General features: G+C 29.6%; 2 protein-coding genes across 2 annotated transcripts in view; one reads left to right on the top strand and one right to left on the bottom strand.

Annotated features, from left to right (window-relative positions):
• Positions 1-373: 373 nt before the first annotated feature.
• LOC142321370 (transmembrane protein 41A-like) lies at positions 374-20,334 on the bottom strand. Its single transcript, XM_075359397.1, has 5 exons — positions 20,004-20,334; positions 15,630-15,785; positions 11,932-12,093; positions 8,566-8,704; positions 374-4,978 (listed from the first exon to the last, which is right to left on the bottom strand). The coding sequence occupies exons 1-5, from the start codon at positions 20,100-20,102 to the stop codon at positions 4,782-4,784; spliced, it is 753 nt and encodes a 250-aa protein (XP_075215512.1). The 5' UTR covers positions 20,103-20,334; the 3' UTR covers positions 374-4,781.
• Positions 20,335-20,441: 107 nt separating this feature from the next.
• The window catches only part of morgue (modifier of rpr and grim, ubiquitously expressed), a 39,657-nt gene continuing 35,909 nt past the window's right edge, over positions 20,442-24,189 (top strand). Inside the window, exon 1 of the mRNA XM_075359394.1 lies at positions 20,442-20,801. Coding sequence (XP_075215509.1) covers positions 20,658-20,801 — 144 coding nt within the window. The 5' untranslated portion in view covers positions 20,442-20,657. The remainder of the gene's footprint in view (positions 20,802-24,189) is intronic.

The following is a 24,189-nucleotide window of genomic DNA, read 5'->3' as shown; positions in this document are numbered from 1 at the left end:
AGTGTAATTGGTGTTACAGAGAGATAAAAGGAGTTTCTGGAACATGAACATAGAAGGAAATGGAAGATTAATCAATTTTCCTAGAATGGACTGAATGGAATGTTGAAAATTAGGAATACACTTGATGTTTTTTATTAAGGTTCATATTCATTGGCATGTAAAACAATGAATTATTTAATTTTCTGACAATGACAACAAATGAATATATGATGTTCACAGCTGTTCTCTACAACATGCAGATTTTAAAATAAACTATCAATTAAAGAATAATATTGTGTTAATCTAAAACTAGTAATATTAAGACTATCTCTTGTACTAAGCAATTTAAAATTTAAGATAGTTTTTAAATTACAATTTCAATTTTTCTTCCAAATTTAATCATTTCTTTAATAAATGAAACTTTGAATTATACATCAAAATAAAAACTATAGTATTATAATTACATCACTAACAGATCACAGTTCTATAAAACCCAGATTTGCAAAATAGCAAAGGTTTTGAGTTTATTCTACAAATGGTAGATATTTATTACTTTCTACTTTCAGCAACACAATTGTATGCCTGACTACAGCAATCCTACGTCTATCTTTTTTTTTCAATGACAAAAAATTAATTATGTAGCATGTGAAAATAGCCAAGCCTAACTGTAAAGAAGACAGATGTTACTACTTGCCATAAGAGGTTGGCACAATGTTAATTCACGAACATATTTTTTACTGAGATCTAATTGTATAAGTAATATTTTCAGTTTTCCTGTGACTATCTTACGTTAATACTATACTACAGTTTCAGTAACAAATATATGACCAGTAGGTGACTTAGCAAATAGGTACAAATGAACAAGGTTAAGGTAAATTTCATAATATTATCTTCAATGTATTGGATCACAACTAACCTTACTGCTTACACATGACCTATTTTCCCAGTCATGTGATAATTGATTCCTATGTATTTTTAGTGCTGAATCTGAAAAATACATTTTTTTTCCATCATGTCAGGATTTTTTCTCAAATTTCAAAATTGTAAAAAGTTGAAAAATTGCAAAAATGTGACACTATAAAATAGACATAAAACTTATTTTTTTTTAATAATAAATTAATATAATATATTCACTTTATTGGCTTATACTATGCATTCTTATAGCTAAGTATTTGAGTGGTCTGAAGAGGATGGGCAGCGGGGTTGAAAATGATGAGATGATGGGAGAGTGGGCTCTCCCCTCAGCTTGGCTGACAGGTTGTGATAAGACTTAACAAGATGTAGCATGTTTATTGGCAGCCATCCGCACCACTCATGTGCCATGCAACTACTATCAGCGCTGTTTCAACCATCAGCACACGCAAATTAAGTTTTTTCTGTCCTCAGTGATCAAACGTGTTTTTGTCAGCGGAAAATATATTTTCAGGCCGTAAAGCAAATTTTCCATTTTCAAAATGGCTTCAGGGGGCTGCGAAAATTCTACAAATTCTTTTTGTTACGTTTGTGGTGATTTAATGGTGGAAAGGCAAAAAAGGAATATAACAAGTTTCGTTCGACAAGTGTACCTCATGTAGTTTGATGTGAAAATAGGAAATCAAGATAAAACTTAAGCACTGCACTACATTTGCTACACATGTGTTGAAGGACTTAGATGGTGATCAAAGGGTGAACAAGAAGTATTCAGATTTGGAATTCCAGTGATGTGGCGAGAGCCATGAAATCACACCAATGATTGTTACTTTTGTTCGACTAGTGTTCATGGTTTTAATTTGAAAAATAAAAAAAGAATCATGTATCCAAATATGCCATCCAATTTATACCCAGTTCCTCATGGCCCAAACATACCAGTGTCGATTCCACCAGAAAATTTACCTGAAATAGATGTTCCCGAAGTGATTAAAATGAAGATAACATCAAAAAGTATGAGCCTGGACAGAGCTCTGAACCAAAGCTTTATTCACAGCCTGAACTAAATGATTTGGTTCAAGAATTCCATCTGACCAAAGAAAATTCAGAATTGCTTGGTTCGAGGCTTAAAGAGAAGAACCTGCTAGCAGTTGGCACTGCATTTTCCTGGTTCACGGACAGAAAAAAGGATTTTCTTTCATATTTTTCAGAAGAAGGAGAATTAGTCTTCTGCACTGATATATGTGGAGTTTTTAAACATTTAACATTTCATATGAAAATACAGATTGGAGGCTGTTCGTAGATTCATCCAAAAGAAGCCTCAAAGTATCCTTCTTCACAATGGGAATACATAACCATCTACCCGTCGAACATTCTGTCCTCTTTAAAAGAAGTTTACGACAATTTAAAATTCATTCTTGATAAAATTAAATACAACAATCACAAGTGGATTACATGTGGCAATCTCAAAATAATACTGATGCTCCTTGGACAGCAAGGAGGCTACACAAGGTTTCCTTGTTTTTTGTGTGAATGGGATAGTAAGATAGAGAAAATCATTGGATAAGGGAAAATTGGCAAAAAGAGCTTCATTATCAACTGCCAAACTAAAAGAGGGTGTATTTACCGGTCCTGACATTAGAAAACTTCTCAAAGATGGTAATCTTGAAAAACAAATGGAAGTTGTAGAAAAAGAAGCCTGGGGATCCTTTAAAGACATAGAAACCAATTTTCCGAGCAATAAGAAGGATCCGAACTTCAAATCAATCGTTGAGAACGTGCTGCAGATGTACAAAAATTTAGGATGTTTCATGAGCTTGGGTATACTTCCTAAATTCACATGTGGATATTTTCCTGAAAATCTGGGTGCTGTTAGCAAAGAAATGGGCAAGAGATTTCATCAGAACATCAAAGAAATGGAAAGGAGGTATCAAGGGAAATGGACTACTACGATGATGGCAGACTACTGCTGGATGTTACATTGAGATGAAACCTATAGAGAACATAGAAGGAAAAGCCCAAAGCAGAGTATAAGCCATCCAAAGAAACTTTGTCACATGGAATAAAATTGTAAGTATTTTACATACTTCGTCATTAAGGGTGGCTGAAGAGGGGGAGTGGTTTCCAAAGACATGACTTTATAAAAATTTATTAAATAAAAATAAATTAATTTAAAAATGCACTATAATAGATATTAGGCTTATTTTGTGGTAATTTTCATTAGACATTAAGGGGTAATGACCCCTCTGACGAAGTGTGTTAAACACCAAAAAAAACTTCAGAATTTACTTTCAGAATATATACTATGTAAGTAATACTTTAAATATAAAGCGGCTCAAATAATAATTGAAACAGAGTTTTTATATAAACTCTCTGTGCAATGCAGATTTTTACAGAAAACCACTACTGCAATACATGACCATCTAGAAGGTTTGTTCAAAAGTCCCAAATTTTTTTTTAAAAAAATTTTTCACACATACTTCTAAGGCAAGTTCTCCCCCTCTGAGGCAATTTCAATATCATGAATAATCCTGATAGGTCTATCAAGATTGTGTGTAGATCCATATAAATTTTCTACAATCTCTTCAACCATCCTTTCAAAGCAAATTTCAATTTAGAAAGTAAGAAAAGATTGCCGAGGTCAGGTAAGGTGAGCATTGTGGCTGAGGCAGCATAGTTATTTCATTTGACCAAAAAAAATCATGAAAAAAAGAGAAATAGGGAAATGCATTTGTAGATGTGAAAAAAATTTGCATTTACCAATGCATTTGTAATTTTTTCATGAGAAACATATGACAAAATTCTCTTGATAAGTTACATTCTTCTGCTATTTCTGACAATGACAAATTGTTTATGTAAATTTCATAAGCACATGGAACACAAGACATCATCATATGAAGAAGGGTATCCAGAACATCAGTTATCATCTGTTCACTAAAAACTGTTTTTAAATCACTTAAACCATTCTTAATTATGTGTATAGCTCTTGTATTGAACGTAATAATTTCTTTCACCATTGAGTTTCTGTAAAAATTTCTAGTAAGTAAATTAATATAAATAAGGATGAATATATTTCTTTTATGAGAACTGGAGATTTTATGAAGAAATTTGAGCAATAATCAATATAAGTTATTTTTTAGACAGTAGCTGGTTCTTTCAAATACATTATGTTTTAACTTTGGCAATTTCTGACATCCAGTAATTTGATTACATTAAGTTTTGAAAAGAGGTCTGTAAAGTATTTAATTAGATACTTTTACAGGATCTGAATCCACAAAGTCCTGGATTTAAGTGTTTTTCAAACTTAATGACCTAATGAAAACAGATTATAGTTGGTATTAAAAAATACCAGCTCTGAACTAGAAATAAGACTTAGGAGCCTCTGTAAATAGTTTGTTGCTCAATAATAACACATGATTTATTGCGTAATGCTAAAATAAAATCATATTTCATTAGGGTGATAATTCACAAATATAAATTGATAAGTTTATACAAAACAAAATAAAATTTGTGTTTTTACTGAATTCAGGTTATCATTTCATAATATTACTTCACACATCTAAATTACCTTCATAATGATGTTTTTTTTTTACATAACATAAACTAGAAAATAAATCAAATAATCCTAATTTTTAATAAAAATATTCTTATTTTATTGTGTTTTAAAAGTACATTTTGACAGAATGTTCTGAAGAAAAAAATCAATAATAATTTTACAAATAATGAAAATCAAACGAACAGAAGAAAAACTAAAATTTCTGCAAGTTTCATAAGTGAAAAATACTAATTTCAACAGAAAAATAAATGCTTTTTTTTTTTTAATCAGAAATAAAAATCACTAAAATTTTGAATAAAATTAAGAAAAATTTCACTTTTACTTGTATTCTTTAAACCAATTACTTCACTTTTTTATCAGTCGGAGGTTCAGTAAATTCTTTTCTTGTTCTTTTTAAAATAAAACTAGGTCCTAAAGCAATGACAGCCATGCATGCTAATTTTAAAAATGTCTTAATACTAAATACTTCATCTAGAGATGTTAATGATGCCAACATACCACCAGCTTGTACACATAAGAAGTTGTATGGCATTAAACCTAAATAAAAAAAAGATATATTTGCATATTTAAACAAAGTAACAACTAAAAAATCTATAAGTAGAGAAAAAATGTAATAAAATTTCATCATATATGATATTTTATATTAAAGACATCAATAGTCGAGGATCTTTGTAGATAATGAAGTAATTTCTACAAAGTGGCAGACTTTATTGTACATCGACTTTAGCAATATACAGTTTTTTTGGCAGCAAAAAGTGGATTATATAAGACCACAGTATTTTATTAGGGAATTCAAGATCATTAAATGACTTTTTGAATGTTGGGCAGAAGAACTGCCTAATCCATGAAGATGATTAATTAATATATTCAAATACTGTGAGAAGTAATTATTTCAAAGAGTAACTTAATAATTTCTAAAATATTAAGTTTAGGTTTCCCACAAAAAATATACTACAACAGATTTGTGATTTTACTATAGTTCTGTTTTTCAGATTAACATTTGACTAATTTAAAAGCTTGACTATAAATATTAAAATATTCCAAAAATAAGAAGAGTTATTCAAAAGTTTTACTACACTTATAAAAGATAAATAAAACATGAATATTTTTACTAATGAAGAAGAGAATATTGTTTCGTTTTATTACAAACTAGCAGACCCGGCAATGCTTCGCTATTACTAGATTTGAATATATATATTAAATGAATACAATTGAAAGTTTGGTAAAACATTACGGAACTTCATAAAACTTAACCTTTCACTTTTATCTCTTTTTCCCCATTTCCCTGTTCTTTTTTATTTTCCACATTCCTCTCTTCCTTTTAAATTGGACCAGTAGCGTAAATCAGTCTAGTAGTTTTTTAGTCTGTAGTAGACACACATACGAACATTGCGTTTTATATCTACAGAAGAAGAAAGTCTGTTTGTATATTTCTTTGTTTTGTAAATATCTCGACACCAGCGCCACCTAGCGAGTATAGTTTTTGCAAAAATTTCTCTTTTGCATAATAATATGTATTCTGAATATGAGCCACATCGGTCCATAAATACAATTTTTTTCAAATATCTCAACTCCAGCACCACCTGGCAGGTCCATTTTTTGTAAAAATATTTCTTTTCACGTAACTAATATTTATTCTGAATATGACCCAAATCCGACCATAAATGAAATTTTCTCCAAATATCTCAACCCCGGCGCCATCTAGTGGGTCCATTTTTTTGCAGAGGTATTTCTTTCCATGTAAGTAATACATATTCCAAATATGAGGCAAATCGGACCATAAATACAATTTTACAAAATATCTCTACCACAGCGCCACCTAGCAGGTCCAAACTAATTCAGAAACCTTCGCGGATGTGCACACAACTTACCAAAGTTTCATCGCAATCGGATGAACAGTTTAGGAAGGCATAAGAGACATACAGTCAGACAAACATTCATTTTTATATACATATAGATTACAGAAAAATATACAAAACAAAGTTATAATCATCATAGCACAGTAATTTAAAAACATTAAAAAAATTATTACAAGGCATAATAAAAAATTAAAAGACTATTTTTAAAAAATTTATTGAAGAAAAGTGATCTTCATTAAATCAGTATGCTGTATAACTTCATTCTGTATTTATCAGGACCTCTGTTACACATATTATTGTGGCCATGTTCTTAGTCACATCTTCAATTTCACTTATGTATTGCGAGGTAGAGCAGAAAGGTAAAACTAGATTGTATGTCCACGCTTAAGCGATAAAGTGGGTGATGTTATGATTTTTTTTGCTTTTACATGGAAGAACATCAGTGAAGGATAAAGAGAGGCTAGGGCGACTCTGTTTCAGCATTCACTGATTTGTACACTGAAATTCTTTCCCCCTTATGCCAGACTATTGATGAAAATTTCTAGGGGGGATAATATTTGACATAAACAAAACAACCAAAAAAATGGAGCACAAGAGCAAATGGATCTTCCCCAACAGTGCTTTTGCCTACTCATCTTATAAGACATGAGATTTTCAGCTGCAACAATATGATCATCATTCCTCACCCCAGTACTTATTAGATTTAGCCCCCTGTGACTTCTTCCTCTTCTCTAAGATGAAACTCAAGCTAAAGGGTTACCATTTTAACAGTAAAAAATCCAGAGTGAATTGCAGGAGGGAAAGTGACAGACACTTAAAAATCATGACTTCCTCAGAACATTTCAACCACGGAAGTGCTAAAACAGTAAAGTGTTGCACAAGGCAACTGTTTTGGGCCAATTTTAAATTGAGTAATTTTATTTTATAGGTCTATTCTCAGAATATTTTTGTCACAATTTACACAGTTAGTATACTGAAAAATATTATGATATGCTCATCTTCAAGCTCTTATTTTTTTTACAGCATTTTACATTCTACATCATCTTTTTTCACCTCAAGCTAGCTTGCTTTCTATTCAGTAGTTTTTCTCTTTCAAATATTTTCATCAAATTCTCTTTGCCCCTTCTTGATTGTATCTCTTACACTAACATTTTTATTCTTATTGTCATGTGAACAATAATTATTCCACCACAAATTTTAATCACATTCTCAATATCTCTGAGACATCTGCCTCAAAATAATCAATCTTCTTTTTGTTTTTTAAATATTTAAAGATAACTCATGTTAATTTTTTCAATGTATGTTAACTGAAATACAAGTAAAAGACAGCTGTGTAATATGCTACATGTACTTCATTAACTGTTTACAACAATAATGATGTTTTCTTGTACCACTTTGATCATTCAGTCGTATAAATAGTACTTATTTTCTCTAAAATTTCAACTTTTTTTGTAATAAATTCTCAAGAATGGATTACAAAAATACTTTGAAATAGACTGACAGTTTCTAAAAAAGGACTTGATTTTTTCTTTGTGTTCTCTTATAAAACTTTCTAAACATTATCATAAATATTTCTTGGCAAAACCATTGTTGGTTTTAGGAAACTGTAAAATGTAAATCACTTCAATTCGTGTAAATTCCGTCTGTTTCAATATTATGTAAATTTTACTTTTCCATTTTCTGACATTCATATTGTATGCTTGCAATCAAACATTACATTAAATTTTAAAAAATGTATGATTTTCTAAAGTGTTTTATAATACCAGACTTCTTTTTTTATGAAAGCTTTCCTTTCTACTCCTTGCCTATTTTTTAATATCTTTAATACTAGTTTTACTTGCTAGAACCATTTTCAAGAATCTTTTACAATAATAAAGTGTGTGTACATACCGTATAACCAAGCAAATTAAAAATTAACTTGCTTAATGACTTTCTATCATATTTAATTTTCTCTGTTTTACCTTATTTTTAAATTGAAATTTTTTTCATTATTAAACGAATACCCTCAAAATTATTTTTATTTTATGTTAAAAGAGTAATTAAGATTTTTTAACTAACATTTCTGCTTTAATTGGGATTCTGTCTTAAATCTTTCCTTCAATCTTTTTATTGCCTCTTCTTCATACAAGTTGAAAAGTTAACGGGGCTAGGCTGCAATCTTATCAAATTGCTTTTTGAAATGTGCATACAATATGTCAACTAAACAACTGAAATTTCTAAGCAAGCTATAATTATTATTCAAGTAATAATAAAACAGATGCTCACCAATAAAAACTGTAAAGAAAAATAGATGAAGAGGAACCCCAATAATTGGTGATAATAAGTTAATTAACCAGTTAGGTGTCATTGGAAACAATCGAAGGAATAATAAAAAGTAAACTAACTGATCTGAATTTTCCTGGACCTGAAATGAAATAAAAAATTATAAAATTAAAAATTACTCCAAAAACAAAAGAAAGTGAGTATTGACTGATTATAAATGGATTATACCTGATCCATCTTGGGCAGTCCAGTCTGATCTAAGAAAACTGTTCCTAAAATATTACTGAAAAACTGAAAATCAACAACAAAATTTAATAGTAACATGAGCATTCAAATTCCTAAATCTGTAACTATTTGTTTTAGGGGTTTTTTTTATGGTCAGACAGTCATAGAGTGATATGAATACCTGGAAGTATAATTGAAAAACAAGTGATGTTAAGAAAAGAGGTTTAAATTCTGGTTGCTGACTTCTGTTTACTCAATATTTTTTAAAATAAATTCAATACTTTTTTAATTAATTAATATTACAAACTACTAATAAAGTGACTACAAATTATCTAAACTAAAAGGAAGAACACACATCTAATAGACCTTGAATACCATAAAAAAATTTGTTACATTTCACACATTTTTACTTTCTAGGCTAAAAATATATGAATAGAAAAGTATGCTAATCTGGTAAAATTTTGTATGTCAGTTTTTTTGAAACCTTAATGTTTCATAATCCCTTTCAACCAAAAAAAAAAAAAAAACTTTGGCATTGAAAAATTCAAGAAGGATATATACGAGGTCTGTAAATAAAGTAATGAAATTAGTATTTTTTTGGCAGCCAAAGTGGCAACACTGTAAAGTTACTAGTAAACATATGGTTACATGAACAGCTGACTTATATTAGGTATTAATATTTTTAGTCTACTGTTTCCATGTGAGACTTAAACATTTTGTAAAACAAGTTTTTATTGTGCATTACAAAAATGAGTGATACTAATTATGAGGAATGTTGTTTTGGCAATCAAGTTTTGCGTTAAACTCTGTGAGAATGCTACTGAAACTTTTTTCAAAATTGAAAAGGGTGTATGGACATGACACTCTGCCATGAACCCAAGTTTGTAGGTGGTTTAAAACACTTTCAGCTGGCAGGGAATCAGTTGCGTACGATCCACCCTCTGTAAGACCGTTAATGTCACAAAGCACAAATTAACGACAATGTTGAGTGAATCAGAACTTGATACGGTACGACTGGCGATTAACTGTCAGAATGACTGCAGAACAATTGAATTTGAACCATACCACAGTCCATCAAATTTTGACAAACGAATTGGACATCAAAAAGGTTTGTGCAAAATTAGTTACAAAAAACCTCACTATTGAACAGAAAAACAACAGGGTGGAAGTGTGCTGCGATCTTCTAGGGTGAATTGATACTAATCCTAATTTTCTAAAAAAAATGTTATTACTGGTGATGAATCTTGGATATTTGGGTACGACCCAGAAACAAAACACCAAAACAAGGAGTGGAACACTTCAAACTTACCATGTACCAAAAAAACAAAAATGACCAAATAAAAAATAAAAATTACGCTAATTTGTTTCTTCAATAACAATGCCATTGTCCGTATGGAGTTTTTACCTACAGGACAGACTGTATATTAATATGTTTACCAAGAAATTCTTGAAAGACTGCGGAAAAGAGTTGTCTGCATGAGACCAATCATCAAATACAACTGGATGCTACATCATGACAATGCACCTTGTCACACTGCATGCTCAATTAATGTGTTTTTGGCAAAGAAAAACATTCCTGTAGTTCCTCAACCACCTATTCACCTGACTTGAGTCCCTGTGACTTTTTCCTGTTTCCAACTTAAAAAAAAAACACCTCAAAGAACACCATTTTGGAACAGTAGAAAACATTTTTAAAAAATGTAACCAACCATCTGAAGGATATTCTGGTTTCTGAGTTCCAACACTGCTATGAAGAGTGGAAAAACCATTTGAAGCATTGCATGGCTTCCCAAAGAAACTGTTTCGAGGTGATAAGAGTCAATGTGTAATTGGATTGTAAGTAAAAAGTTTTTCTGAACCAATCTCATTATTTTATTTACAGACCTTGTATGTTTGTGTATATGCATATATGTTGGCTAGTTTTTTGTGTGATATACCTAGATTGGAGGACTGATTTGAATGAAATTTGACAATGATTTCAGTTCAGATTGGATTTACTGATTTTTATGAAATTTTATATGGTGACTTCTGAATATGGCTCACTGATGTTATTATTAATTACATTTACAATTAGTCAAGGGGATGGGGAAATACGGTCACCATGAGTTATGTATCTCAAAATATAAAAGAATTGTTTTATATAATTCTCTACTTTAAAGTTCCACTTAAGTTTCCTCCTAAATAAAACTTTACCAAGGGCAAAACTCTTGGCGCTCTACTCCCAACTTTTTCTTCATTTAAATGAAAAAAAAAAACATTATTTGATAGAATATTTTCTGTACATTGGATTGATAACACAAATGTAATCAGTTAAAAAAGAAAAAATTATAAAAACAAGTAAAATTATAATTTTATAAATTTTTATATGAATAAATTTATCTAAGATTAAAATAAGAGAATAACGGTAAGATATTACAAGAGATATATGAGATCTGGTTTTATTAAAACAACAGAGATCCTAGCTGCTTGTTTGAATGACTCCATAAGCAAGCTTATCATTTTACTTGGATTCAATAAAGAAGCATGTGATTCATCAGCTACTGAATGATGTCATTACAGCGCGGCACCATACAATAAGCAGAATAAAACGATTGAATTATCACGAAGCCTTTTGATAGGATTTTGACAGAATCCGGTTAAAAGTATAGTGGAATAAGATGATCAACCCACAGAGAAAACTGCTTTTGATGAGGATAGTTTACCTACGATTTTTATCCAGATCTAAAGAAGCATATGGTACGAGACATTTTTAACAAATTTTAAGACATCACACTTTGTAATGATGATGATCAGTGACACTATTAATTATTTAATTTGATCTGTTGTTTTCAAACTAGCAACATTAATAATTTCAAAATGTTTTTCAGTTGCCCTTGCAACAATCTCCAGTGACTGAAAGCGGTAAAATTAAAATTATTAAAATATTTTGTTGGTTATTATTCTCCTTCTATACCTTTTTCATTTCACTCTTAATTTCTTTTGAAAAGCTTTAACATTTTGAAGTTTACTGCTTTAAATAAAATATTTGATTATTTTTAACTTCTGAAGTTTATGGTTTTAAATAATTTTCATTGCCAACCATTATGGAAAAAAATAGCAGGTATTTATTTTATATTAAGTCTAAATTAAATAACTGCTACTTACCTTACAACGCAGATATTCTATCTGATTCGGAAAGTAATATTGTAAGGTGTCTCTTCCAAATTTTTTTGACATTATAAAACAACAAGATGCTCCAATCGCAGTTAAAAAACAGCACAAAGGAAAACCAATTACAACACCAAATAATGCTCCACCCAGTACATTCTAGACAAAAATAATTTTATATTCACTCTAAATTAATCTTGAGAGATTTATGTCCTTTTTTACAAGTCAAATAAAATAATGACCACAAGAATTGTCATTAAAAAGGTTGTTTTACATGGCTTGTTTAACACTAAAATGTTTAGGAATATGTTCGTTATTTAATGTTGGTTAAATAACCAACCAAACTTACATAAAACAAAATCAGTGGAATACAACAAACCACAGTGCACCACATGAAGAGACCGTCATACTATAAAGTGGTTTTCTTTTTGAGAGTAACTTATAAATATATCTGTTAACATAAAATAGGAAGCAGTCTGGTTTTACTGATGATTATTACCTTTTTAAATTATTATTCTTACATCAAGAAAAATAATATTTCTCTATTTTCAGTACGAAATTATTTTTCTCCTGCAGTACCAAAAATATTTTTCCATGATAATAAATAAATAATAATAAAAAAATATTTTTCCTAATGTATTATTATATTAACTCACAATTCATTGTTAACATGTTAACTTATATTACCTTTTAATTCATATTATGCATGAATTAAAATATTCAATAGAAAAATTATGCTTTGAAACATGTAAATCATGTTTAACTAGAATAACAATTTCTTGGATTCAATTATTTGATAACAAATTTATTAGGTTCCTAATTTATTGCTTAAAATAACAACACTGAAATAAATAAAAAAAAGCTATATAATGGAATGTATAGTATAAAAAAGAGAGTGTCGTCTCTCAAAATTTAATTTTCACCAATAACATGGTGATGTGTTTTCCCATAAAAGTAATTAATGTACAATATTAATCATGGCACTTTTTTACACTAAAAAAAAAGAAAAAGTTGTACATGATATCAGTTATAGTTTGCAAGTCTTTAACAAATTTAATGTCTCAACAACAAATGACAAGAGAGGCAAAAATTTCTTATTATCCTGATAAAACTAGATTGATTTTTGCAGAACAGTTGAACATGTTACAAAATATATTTTATTAAGGAGCTACACAAAGTTATATCATGATGTACATTTCCATCACTTACAAGTTTTCCTGGTATAAGTCACTTTGAATATGAACCTGTAAATGTGTAAAGCAGATTTGACTCTTGCAGTACATAAGTGTAAAGAATTATCACTTGCAGAAAAACTTAATAAATAAAACATCCTTTACTTTCACTCACTACAGAAAATATAACATTTTTTTTCAAGGGACGAAGAGCACTTTTGCATTATCACTTGGAATAAAAATAAAACAGAAAAACAAACAAATAACACTACTCTAAAAACTGAAAAATTAAATAAACAAAAATTTACAACCAATATCGGATTTAAACTATCACTTAACTAATATCACAGACGTAAACTTAAAGTACTTTTATTTAAACTAAAAGCAAGCATAAAAACTTTAAATTTAACTAAACATAAATAAAATTTAATGAAGTACGAGAGGATGTAAAGGGTCCTTTCTTGGATATCAAAAAAAAAACATAACATAAAAAAAACACAACAAAAACAATATTAAATTCTGTCTAAATATTGATCCGTTGAAGAAAGGAACAAATAGAAACTATAACTGGAGTTTTTGATAAGTATATAAAATATGAGAGACAATTTTTTAGAAATTTATTTAATTTCTCAACATACCTTCTTTCAGGATCGGCTCCACGTACAATAACTGATTGTGCAATAAATTGATGGGCAAAAATACTTAGCATTACTTAAGTGAGAGGTGGCTTTACGTCTAATACTGTTTGTTCTTTCTAAGACTATGTCTTCAACATCATAACATACTTGAATGCAGCTAGTACCATTTGCAATTTGATAAATTATCATATCATCTGGCTCCATATGCTTTATTTTTAGCACTAACTGATGACAAGTTCCTCCTTACTTTCAACCTTTGTTTTATAATTGTACATATCCATCACTTTTTCTTATATTGCTGTCAACACTGGCATACAGGTAACAATGACAAAGCAGATACAAAATTACAGTTCAATTTCATCATGATCGCATATAAATAACCTACTTTTTTTATTGCAGTATGTATACCAAAAGACAACTGTCTGAAGAACTGACCACTCAAAATATTATACAAGGAGCCAGATTATTGCCTTTTGAGTTCAATTTACATATGATATGTGAAGTCGAGGTAAACGATATGTTTTAGATACTTCTATTTTATCCCAGTCATCCAATAAAATATTGTTCATGGAGCTATAACCTTTACGTCTGAACATTTAGTCCAACGATGATCACGTTATTCAATCCCATCCTGAAAGTATGATTTATCCAAATCAAAATAGGCAATAATTTGCCTATTACATCATTTACATAAATTTTTGCATAGCAAAGTGACTTCTTTATATCTGAAAATGGATAACATCTTTAAAATGGTAAGTAGTAGGAATTTGGATGAAATTTATAGTGTAATTAAAATAATTTTCTGTTTCAATCTCACAAGAGTATTAGAAAAACATTCTTTTTTGTCAAATGTGGTCATTTGTCTTTACTTCCTTGTTTAAACAATCCAATCAAAAGATCCATAATACTGCTCAGTTATAATTTTGCCTTTCTCCTAAAAATCAAAGATTATGTCACAAGCACCTCAAAAGACTGTAAGTCTTGATGGAACAGTTTTTATCTTCCCAAACTGCAATCCATTACTCTGACTGTTCCTTGGCTTTAGGTTAATAATGATATAATTAAATCTCATCAATTGATGTGAAACCGTAAAAAAAACTCCTCTCAATTACAGTGAACAGTATCATGCTTAGAAATGCTTTAATCGTTCAAAGTTTTAATCAATTATGAAAAAAGGCACCCATCTTGCTGACAGTTTTCACTTATGTAAATATTCATATAAAATGTGATGCACTCATTCATTTGAGATGTCTGTTGTCTTAGTGATTTCAATTTTCTATCATCCATCACTAAACCAAAAATATTTCCCGCAGTTATAATTTCAACAAGCCATCTAACACATTCCATCTAAAATACAGCCATCTAAAACATTAAGTGTGTTTGATATCTCCATAACATATAATCACTCCAAAAATAAACAAACCACTTACCTGTAAATTGTTTTAAATCGATAAAGCTGACACACCATAATATTTATTTAGCTTGGCTTTAGTTTCCTGATTGATTTTGGTTTTCAAAAACTGATATCTGATCATCTATTTTTTTGTAAATTACAATATTTAGTCGGTTCAAAAGACTGCTAGTAATAAAATGATGTATATATCTCACTAAAACTTTGTGCATAATCCTAGTAGAGATGCAAAAACCAAGCATGACCGTGACAATACACTAAAAGGACCATTTTTTTTAATTTGCTCAGATTTATCAAACATTACTTATATCTGAACCCAATTCTAGTAGTTTTGAAAGTGCTAATTGTATAAAGGGTTAACTAATAGCAAACACAAGCAAGATGATAACTTTTTTTAAAGTGACTGAAGTTTGCAAAAAATCAGCTTCTGAAATGGCCTTATTTTTGTATTTAATTAAAATACTGTTTACTTACCATAAACACCGATCCAGGTATGATAAATGCTTGCTTATACATATACGCACTACTGAACAGTAGAATTACAAACAACCAATTCTCTTTATAGTAAAGTTTTAATAAATTAGATATGTTTTTTAATTCACTGAATGTACTGGGAAACTTAAGACTAGTCTGAAAATAAAACAATAAAATTAGATAGACAGTTATAAATAGCAAATTATAACATTAATTTTTTTTTTATAAATTTAAGGTTTTAAAATTGTTTTTACAATTCACTGACTTTTGTTTGGGTTTTAAAAACTAATCTCTTTTTTATAAATGATTTGCTGAAAAACATTCTTAAATTAGATAAATACTCAGTTTTTAAGTTCTCTCTTGTATTTTTTTTATCCTTTTGTGCACAAGAAAACATTTCATTCTTGTAAATGAACATAAAATTCATGTAATCAGGTCAATATGAGACTTTGTGAACAGAGTATATCTGATGTTACTTCACATGATAGTTTCATTAATAAATATTTTCAACACTTACGAGTATAAATTGAAAATATAAAATTCATTTACACAGTTTTATCACCTTAGAAGTAGCTTAAGGGAAATTATAAAACATATTACATAGAATTTTATAGTTACCAACATCTACATATAAATTTCTATTCAACATATTAGACATATTCCAAGTGAATCCATGATTATACAGTAAAATTTTTCAATGGTGATTGACATCAGAAGCCTTAATTTCCTTTCATGTTGTTGAACTTAATTTTCAAGCCAAATTCTTGTTTCCATCATAACTAGATTGCACATTATTATAACTACTATGAAATCCGCTCTTAATTCATCTTCACTCATTTACAGACAGTTTGAAAGTAAAACCTACACATTTTTCAGAATGTTTGTGTTACCAACAATATAGCAATTACAATTCAATTTAATTGGATAACGATTCCAATTCAACAGCTCAAAAATCTTCAAAGATTAGGGAATATATCTTTAATCCTACAACAGTTCATGAAGGTCAGAAATATACTGTCCCTAACCCCACAAGACACGGGACACAGTTCTGACAAATAGGTGACTTTAGCGGGAACCCCTAAATTTTGAATATATATTACTCTGAATACTGTAAAGTAAATAATCCTGATAAATTTCACCACTGCAGCTCAACAAGGGCAAGATTATACTGGTTTTGAAAATCACCTTAAGGAGTATTCTTGTAACTAAAATAAACAAATATATTTAAGACTGTTTTAATTTTCCAATTCTTCTAGTCACTGGCCCTTGTCAATTTCTTTTTAATTTCACCTTTTATAGATATTTAAAACAATTTTAGTTTAGTTTTACTTAAGGTCATTTAGAAAAAAATATACTACATCAGTTTTAGATGTATGGAAAGTGGGTGAATTGCAGATGAGTACTTTCTTTACGTGTATATAAATAATGATTCCAGCAAAGTAATATTTTTTCAAAGTATCATAAAATCAGGTCTGGTTCTAATATGCATACTAATAAAATATTATAAACTTAATAATAATTACTTCCGATGGATTAGGTTCACACTTATGTAAGGAAATGAGGTAAATGAATGATTTGCTTTTCTGTACTACATACCATATAAAACAATGTCAACAGAATCAGTAACAAAGTAGCTTAAGAAAAAATATGAAGTTAATCTGTAAATCACTCCCCTTATAACCAAATTTTTTAATCTGGAAATTTAGTTTACAGGTAGAAAATAAATTCATGGAAGTAGATCTTTACATATTTATAGAAAACCTTTATATTTGGTAATGTTTTTAACATAAATTTTATTAACAAAATTTACAAAGATGTAATCGTGGGATACAGATAAACTGAAATAAATTTAAGATATTGTAATGTTTCTCATTCCAATGAGTTGGAATACTAGACCTGAGCTGAGTAGGCACATATAAAACTTCCAAGATGACTGTTATTTTATTCTTGGCTAGGTGTAATTGATTCAGCTTTTTTTCCTAAATTTTAATACATCCAACAGTTTTTATTTTTTATTAACTATAAAAATGGGCACTAGGAAAATTCTGCAATATGTCGGAACAGATCATCATACGCAGTTACAAGTTAGTATGTGTTTAGACAGTCTTGACCTGCATTGTAGTCGCTCTGGTCAGTGTCATTTTGTTTTTTAGCTGTGTTAGTGAAAAGGGGTAGTGATGTTGTCACGGTTGAGAATTGCAGGTAGGTTAAGTGTTGATCAGTGTTTGGAGTCAATTACTTCTGTGCTTAAAAAGGACTGTCCTCATTATACAACAATATTTTGAGGAGCAAGAGTTTGAAAGAAGAAATTTTGGCCCTGAAGAAGCTCTAAGGTTAGATTGACTGTCTTCATCTGTGACTGGGGAAACATTGCTGGGGTACAAAAAATGCTTGAGACAGATGTATATGACCTACAACCAAACAGATATGTCCTTGGGCAATAATGCACCAGCAGTTTGTACTATTCTACAAGATCACCTTCAAGTTAGAAAGCTTTGTACCTTTTGGGTGCCGCATAACTTGATCAACAATCAGATAGCACTTAGAGTTTCATGTTGCTGTGAAATACTGAAATAGTATGAAAATGGGAAATATCACAATACTGTCTTAGTCAAGTAATGAAACTTGGCTGTACTATTATTATATCCCGATCAAGACTCAGAACAAAGTGTGGATATTCAAAGATGAGGAGACCATCCTTCCTTAATCTAAATGATCTTACAAAATCACCAAACGAATAAAGACATCATAAGTATTCAATAAATTCAAAATTAAATATAAATATTAAATTTTTTAAAAATTTTACAATAGTTTAAAAAGTATTGATAAATTTTGAAAAACATTGTTCACAACACTGTGACTAAGAAGTCACTCATGGTGCCTAGAAGTCACTATAATAACATTCCAACGTATTTGGCCAGCACTGTAACAAAACTGTTATCAGAGCAACTCCCTACAGTTCTGCACTATGTAACGTCTCACTGTTTCTCCAGGTGAATAACAGACTGAAAAGGAGGCAATTTATGAATGGTGATGACCTCCTAGGGCTTGGAACAATACTGTGCCTAGATCTCCAATGAAACATGGCAGGATTTCTTTGAAGAAAAAGAAACCCTCAAAGGATGGAGAAGTGTATAATGTGTGGTGGAAATTAATTTGAAAAATTATAAAAAATAAAGTCTGTATTGGAAAACTTTCCTTGTACCCTTGTGTAGAAGGAAATTATAAAAAGTAATAAATTAAGTTAAGCAGTAATAATTTTTATTAATGTTAATAATATTCCTTCTCTAACAAACTCTAAAAAAACTCAGTATACCTTCTTGTTCACAGTAATGGAACCATTTCAACTTTACTATTTAACATACAACTATATAAACAATAATAATCCATTTTACAAAAATGAGATGTAATTTAACATGATTGAGTCCAATCGTAGTATGATAACTAATGATAAACTCGCACTTCAACATTTACGTCTATGTGAAATCACAGGAAGCACAAAAAATAGTATTTCAAATTCTGAGTAAATAAATAATTTTATTTATAGAAGTTACTTTAAACTATACGTTATAAATTTAAGAACAATGTCCTAAAACTACCTGCAATAATAGCAACAAAGCTAAAAAAATCATATTTTGAAATAAAGGGTTGATGAATTACTTTTTTAATATCAAAGGCATTTTTTATTTAATTTTTAAGCAAGAGATTTATCATTTTCAGTTACTATTTTTTTTTGGTTCTGTAAAATTTGTTTGTGAAATGTTCTCCTTCACCGCACTACAAGCCTTATTGCTTATTTTGTCCAAGAGTCTTAAAATCAGCTTTATAACAAGCCACTACCTCATAAATCCACTTAAACAGACGTTACAGTCTATTATACATATATTTAAAAAATACACTAACATTACAGGGCAAAATATGTAAAATATTACAGAAATAAAAAATATTTTAAACAGTAGGAAATACTTTCTGCAACAATTTTGGAAGAAAATTTTACCAAAGTTTGTTGTAAGCTGTGACCTTAGCTCAAAGGTATAAAATCCAGCAAGAATGAAAATCTTTGATATCCACAACTAAGACACAAAAACATTTTTTGACAGGGATTGGTATCTGGTTGATGCTCTAAGCTCAGTATCTCCAGAATTACTCTTTTCTCAATATAAATGTATTAATTCCAATAAAATCAAATTGGATGATAACAAGAATCATCAATTGTGTCAACTTCAATTAATTTTGATCAATATTAATATGATACTAGACTGTTAAGATCAGAAACGGTTTACATCTTTTCAAATAAAAACTTAAATTTTAAAATCTATCACTAGCCTATGAAAAAAAGCTTAAGAAAGCAAAACTGTATAAAAATTCACATACGTCAACATTTTCTGTTATTTTTGGTGTAAAAGAAGTCAGAATATACAACCATGCTGTCGATAATACAACAATAGGAATCACACACCATACTCGAGCCATCACAAAATTGTTTAAATTTGTTAAAGCTGAAATCGTAACTAGCTCGTAAGTTAATAAGAAACATCAATGTTGTATTTAAACTTCTAAGTTAGGAAAAACCCCATCCAGTTTTATTTTAATATCTTTTTTCTCATTCTGTAGCACAAAAATAATTTTTAATCATACTCCAAATAGTTATTACGTTTAAACTAACCTCGAAACATTAATCACGTTCAAAGCTCATGATAAACAAAACAACTTTATTCAAGGTTTAGTCGATGTTTACAAGTATCGAAAAATTGAGATGTGTAGAATTTTTCAATACATCGATAGTTACATTTATTTCGAAATTCGGTTCAACTCTCGATCGCCATATTTTGATAAAACGTTAATTGCAGATTTACGCGTGAAGTTGTAAACAAAGTGATTTTAACGTAGTGCATTGTATTATCCATGTGTATTCTAAACACCTTATTAAGCTTCTAAATAATTCTTAAATAATGAAAGTAGAAGTTCATGAGGTGATTCTGTGGTGTATTTGTGATCTTCAGTTGATAAAAAGTTTTGTCCATTAGCATGGCGGCTAGTTTGTCAAATGGAACGAAACCAGTTGAAAATAACATAGAAGTCAAACCTGGGACTTCTAAGAAAATTGAATCCAATAGCACAACCAACGATTTAAATAGCCCTTCTATTTATAACGAGAATTTTGAGTTTACGGTAAGTGTTGATGTTATGTGACATAACCTTAACTTTGTAAGAGTTATCTTTAATGTACGGAAATTATATATGTTTTCATTATATTGCAGAGTATTATACTTTTGCTAGAATCAAAATATTGATGTTTTCTGCCAACAAAACTGTTGACACTGTATAACTTATTGTAGCAAACCAATTATTGAACGCATGCTTACATAAAGCTACAGCAGTTCAGAAGTGACAGTATGTTGTTATTGACAAACTTTTAATAAATAATTCTGATTCTAAAAAGCTAATATTCCCAAAGAGATATGACAGAAAAGATTTTGAAATGAAATAACCGAAGTGATTGATTGGAATGGTGTTATTGTCATTTTCTGAAAGACTGAATCAACATTACAAATATACCCCTTAGTAAGATCCAAAAATGCAAATGAATGAATTATACAGTTGTTCGCAGTGAATTTTCATTGCAGATTGTTCCTTACTTACATCTTATGATATGCTTCATGTATAGAATCCCTTGATTTGTATGAGAGTAATTGTTTTTGTAATTTATTTTTCATGATTGTTTTACAATTTATCAGCTATTTTCTGTGATTTTGAATACTATCTATTTTTTTGATGCAATAGTTTGTATATATAGAAATTGTTGAAATGGTTCAGTTATTTTCATTTCCTTACTCATTTGCATATTGTATATCATTTAAATTATTGATGTCCTAATGATAAGGAAAGAACCTCTGAAAGCATTTGAGTCATGAAGCAAATGAAGATCAGATATTGTCGATTAAAGAGCTGTCAGAAAGAATCAGTCTATTTCTATGCTGTACATGAGTTTGTCATCGTAAATCACCCAAAAATATCATAAAGTGTAATAATCAAGAAAATTCTGACAAAGATGTAAAATTTTTTAATTTATTTTATTAAATTTGGTTAAAATTTAGGTTACTTGAGAATCATGAATGTCTGATTGGTAGAAAATCCAAAGGTTGTAAGTTTGAATCTCAGTGTATACCGGCTACATTTTATAATTACATTGATACTTGACTTGCCCACCTGTGTTTTATTTTCTTTGTATGCATGTTTTGTTATGTTTACAGAAATATTACCATCCAGTTTAGGTAAAAAAAAAAAAAATACCAACCAGTCTTTTTTATTGAAAAAAAATCAGTAAATAATAATGAGCATTGGGATTATATAAATTGTGTATAAAGTGGAATTAAACTGAATTTACGATGATAATTTGAAAAAAGAGTATATAAACTACCTTAAAGTCGGGTCTCCGTGAGCTATAAATTACGTTTAAAAATATAAGTGACAGTTTACTACTAGATTTTGCTGTCAATAACAGGTGGCTCCACTTATTTAATGCTTAAAGTTGTTAGTTTTCTGAGATGACAAGCATCTCAGTATAATTAATTATTTAATTATTAATAGTAATTACTTTAATTATTTAATAATTGTAGTCAATAAGAATTACTTAAGTTAAATTGCCAGACTACATTGCTATGCAAAAAAAAATACTGTTAATTATGTGACTGGAAATAATTAAATAAAAATCAGCTGGATTCTATAGAACATTGGACTAATGGCATAAGTACAGCAGCTGTAGTGTACAATGCAAGAAGTCAGTCTCAGCAGTAAATTGTCACTTGCAAAATGGGACATGTTCTATACAGCAGCAGTATCACCTTGGTAGTCTAATGATTCTTACTACTGCTGCAACATACTATGCATGAAGCCATTTACACAATTGTTCCTACTTTTTTACTATAGATTTTAGCAAATACAAGCAGTAAAAACAGCTTGGGAAGCCCCAGCATAACTCTGTAAGAGTATTAAATTAATGAAAGATGTTTTAATTAGCATGATAAAATACAGAAATACTTTCTTTCAATTCTGCTGTCATAATTCAAAGGTGTTGCAGCACAGAAAATAATTATAAGCAGTATAAATAATTATGTGTGTTATGCGTATATTTTACTTGCATTTATATTGCTAATGGGCCATCTTTGCTAAAAACAATGGTCACTTAATCTTAAAAAAATAACAGTATCCACTTTTACCAAACCAGACAATAGAACTGTTTTTGTATAACTCAACGTAATACCTTGGCCTTATTTTGCTTCCTTATATTTTTTACAAATTGGCAAACCGGAAAGTCTTTTTACCAATTTATTTAAAATGCAATTAAAAGGTTTTCATTTATGGAAAAAATATTACTCTAGTGATGAATCTTTAAATAATACTAATTAAAAAATAAAAACATAATTTATCTGCATCCTGTTCAATGTATATAGATATATGTGCTCATAATAACTTTCAATAGCAGTTTCTAAATTGTAAATTATTACTTTCCCGTCTAGCACTATAGCAGAGCTATAGCTTTAGAAGGGAAATTATTGTAATTGGTTCAATTTGGGCATATGCTGTTTTCACTGGATCTTTACGTTTTGACACCTAAGGACCTAAAAAACTGGATGGAAATTTTCTGGATGTTCATATGTCACACCCTAAATCACCTTATATCTCCAGAACTACTGGACCGATTTTGACTATACTTGGTCAGATTTCTATATATGGGACATTGATGTCATTAAATTTTCAACTGTAAAAGGTCAGGAGGTGAGGCTGTAGAACAAGGTCACCCTCAGTATTTCAAGATTTCACCTAATTAAGGTCTTATTTTTCTTAGGCACATTTGCTAACAATTAAAAAATATTTCCAAAAAAATTGGTATATTGCGTCATTAGTACCCCCTCTCACCACAAGGAGTGCTAGATTAGCATTGTTGTACAGCTGCTGTAGTCGTCTGCTATGTTGTGAGGTCACAGGTAACCAGTAGAATTAAATAAATGAATAATATTTAAAGTGGCCACTAATACCACCACACCAGCACGAATGAAATACAGTATGTGTGCACGCTTTTGAATCATTGAATAAATCAAAAATATTGTATTTAAATAAAACGATAAATATTTTAAATTAAATTTTGTGTGTGTAAGCCGTACATCAGAAAAACGCCATGTGATAGGAAAGTAAATTTTCAATATCTCCAAATACATTCAGGATTTTGGTTTACTAATCATATAAAAATCCCAGACAATGAAAGTGCTTTTATAGCTACTCAGAGAGCATGCACTTAGTTGATTCTCTTGAAGCATGTTATTCATTCTGGTTACATGTACTGTATAAAATTCAGTTGAAGGAGGTAGGTGGTGTGAGTAGTCAACAGTCGGTATGAAACAGTGTGCAAAGAAATTGTCCTTGTTTACATTTTGGAAAAACTGATTAATTATGTATTTCTGTTCAGAATAAACAGTTACAAGTTTACTTCTTTTTTTTTATTATGGTAGGGGGATGTTTTTAATGGTAGAAGTATAATATGCTTCAAAATTTGGTTTGA

This window comes from Lycorma delicatula, chromosome 3 (assembly GCF_047948215.1).
Source record: "Lycorma delicatula isolate Av1 chromosome 3, ASM4794821v1, whole genome shotgun sequence".
Lineage (NCBI taxonomy): Eukaryota > Metazoa > Arthropoda > Insecta > Hemiptera > Fulgoridae > Lycorma > Lycorma delicatula.
Note: the sequence above shows the minus strand (reverse complement) of the source record. Positions and strands in the feature narration are given on the sequence as shown.

Bases quoted from the DNA above. Each gene is read 5' to 3' on its own strand.
- LOC142321370 (XM_075359397.1), bottom strand. From the start codon at position 20,102: ATGGCTCGAGTATGGTGTGTGATTCCTATTGTTGTATTATCGACAGCA. The intron at 15,786-20,003 runs GTATGTGAATTT...TTTTATTTTCAG, and splicing joins AAATAACAGAAAATGTTGAC to ACTAGTCTTAAGTTTCCCAG. The intron at 12,094-15,629 runs GTAAGTAAACAG...ATTTTTGTCTAG, and splicing joins TACCTGGATCGGTGTTTATG to AATGTACTGGGTGGAGCATT.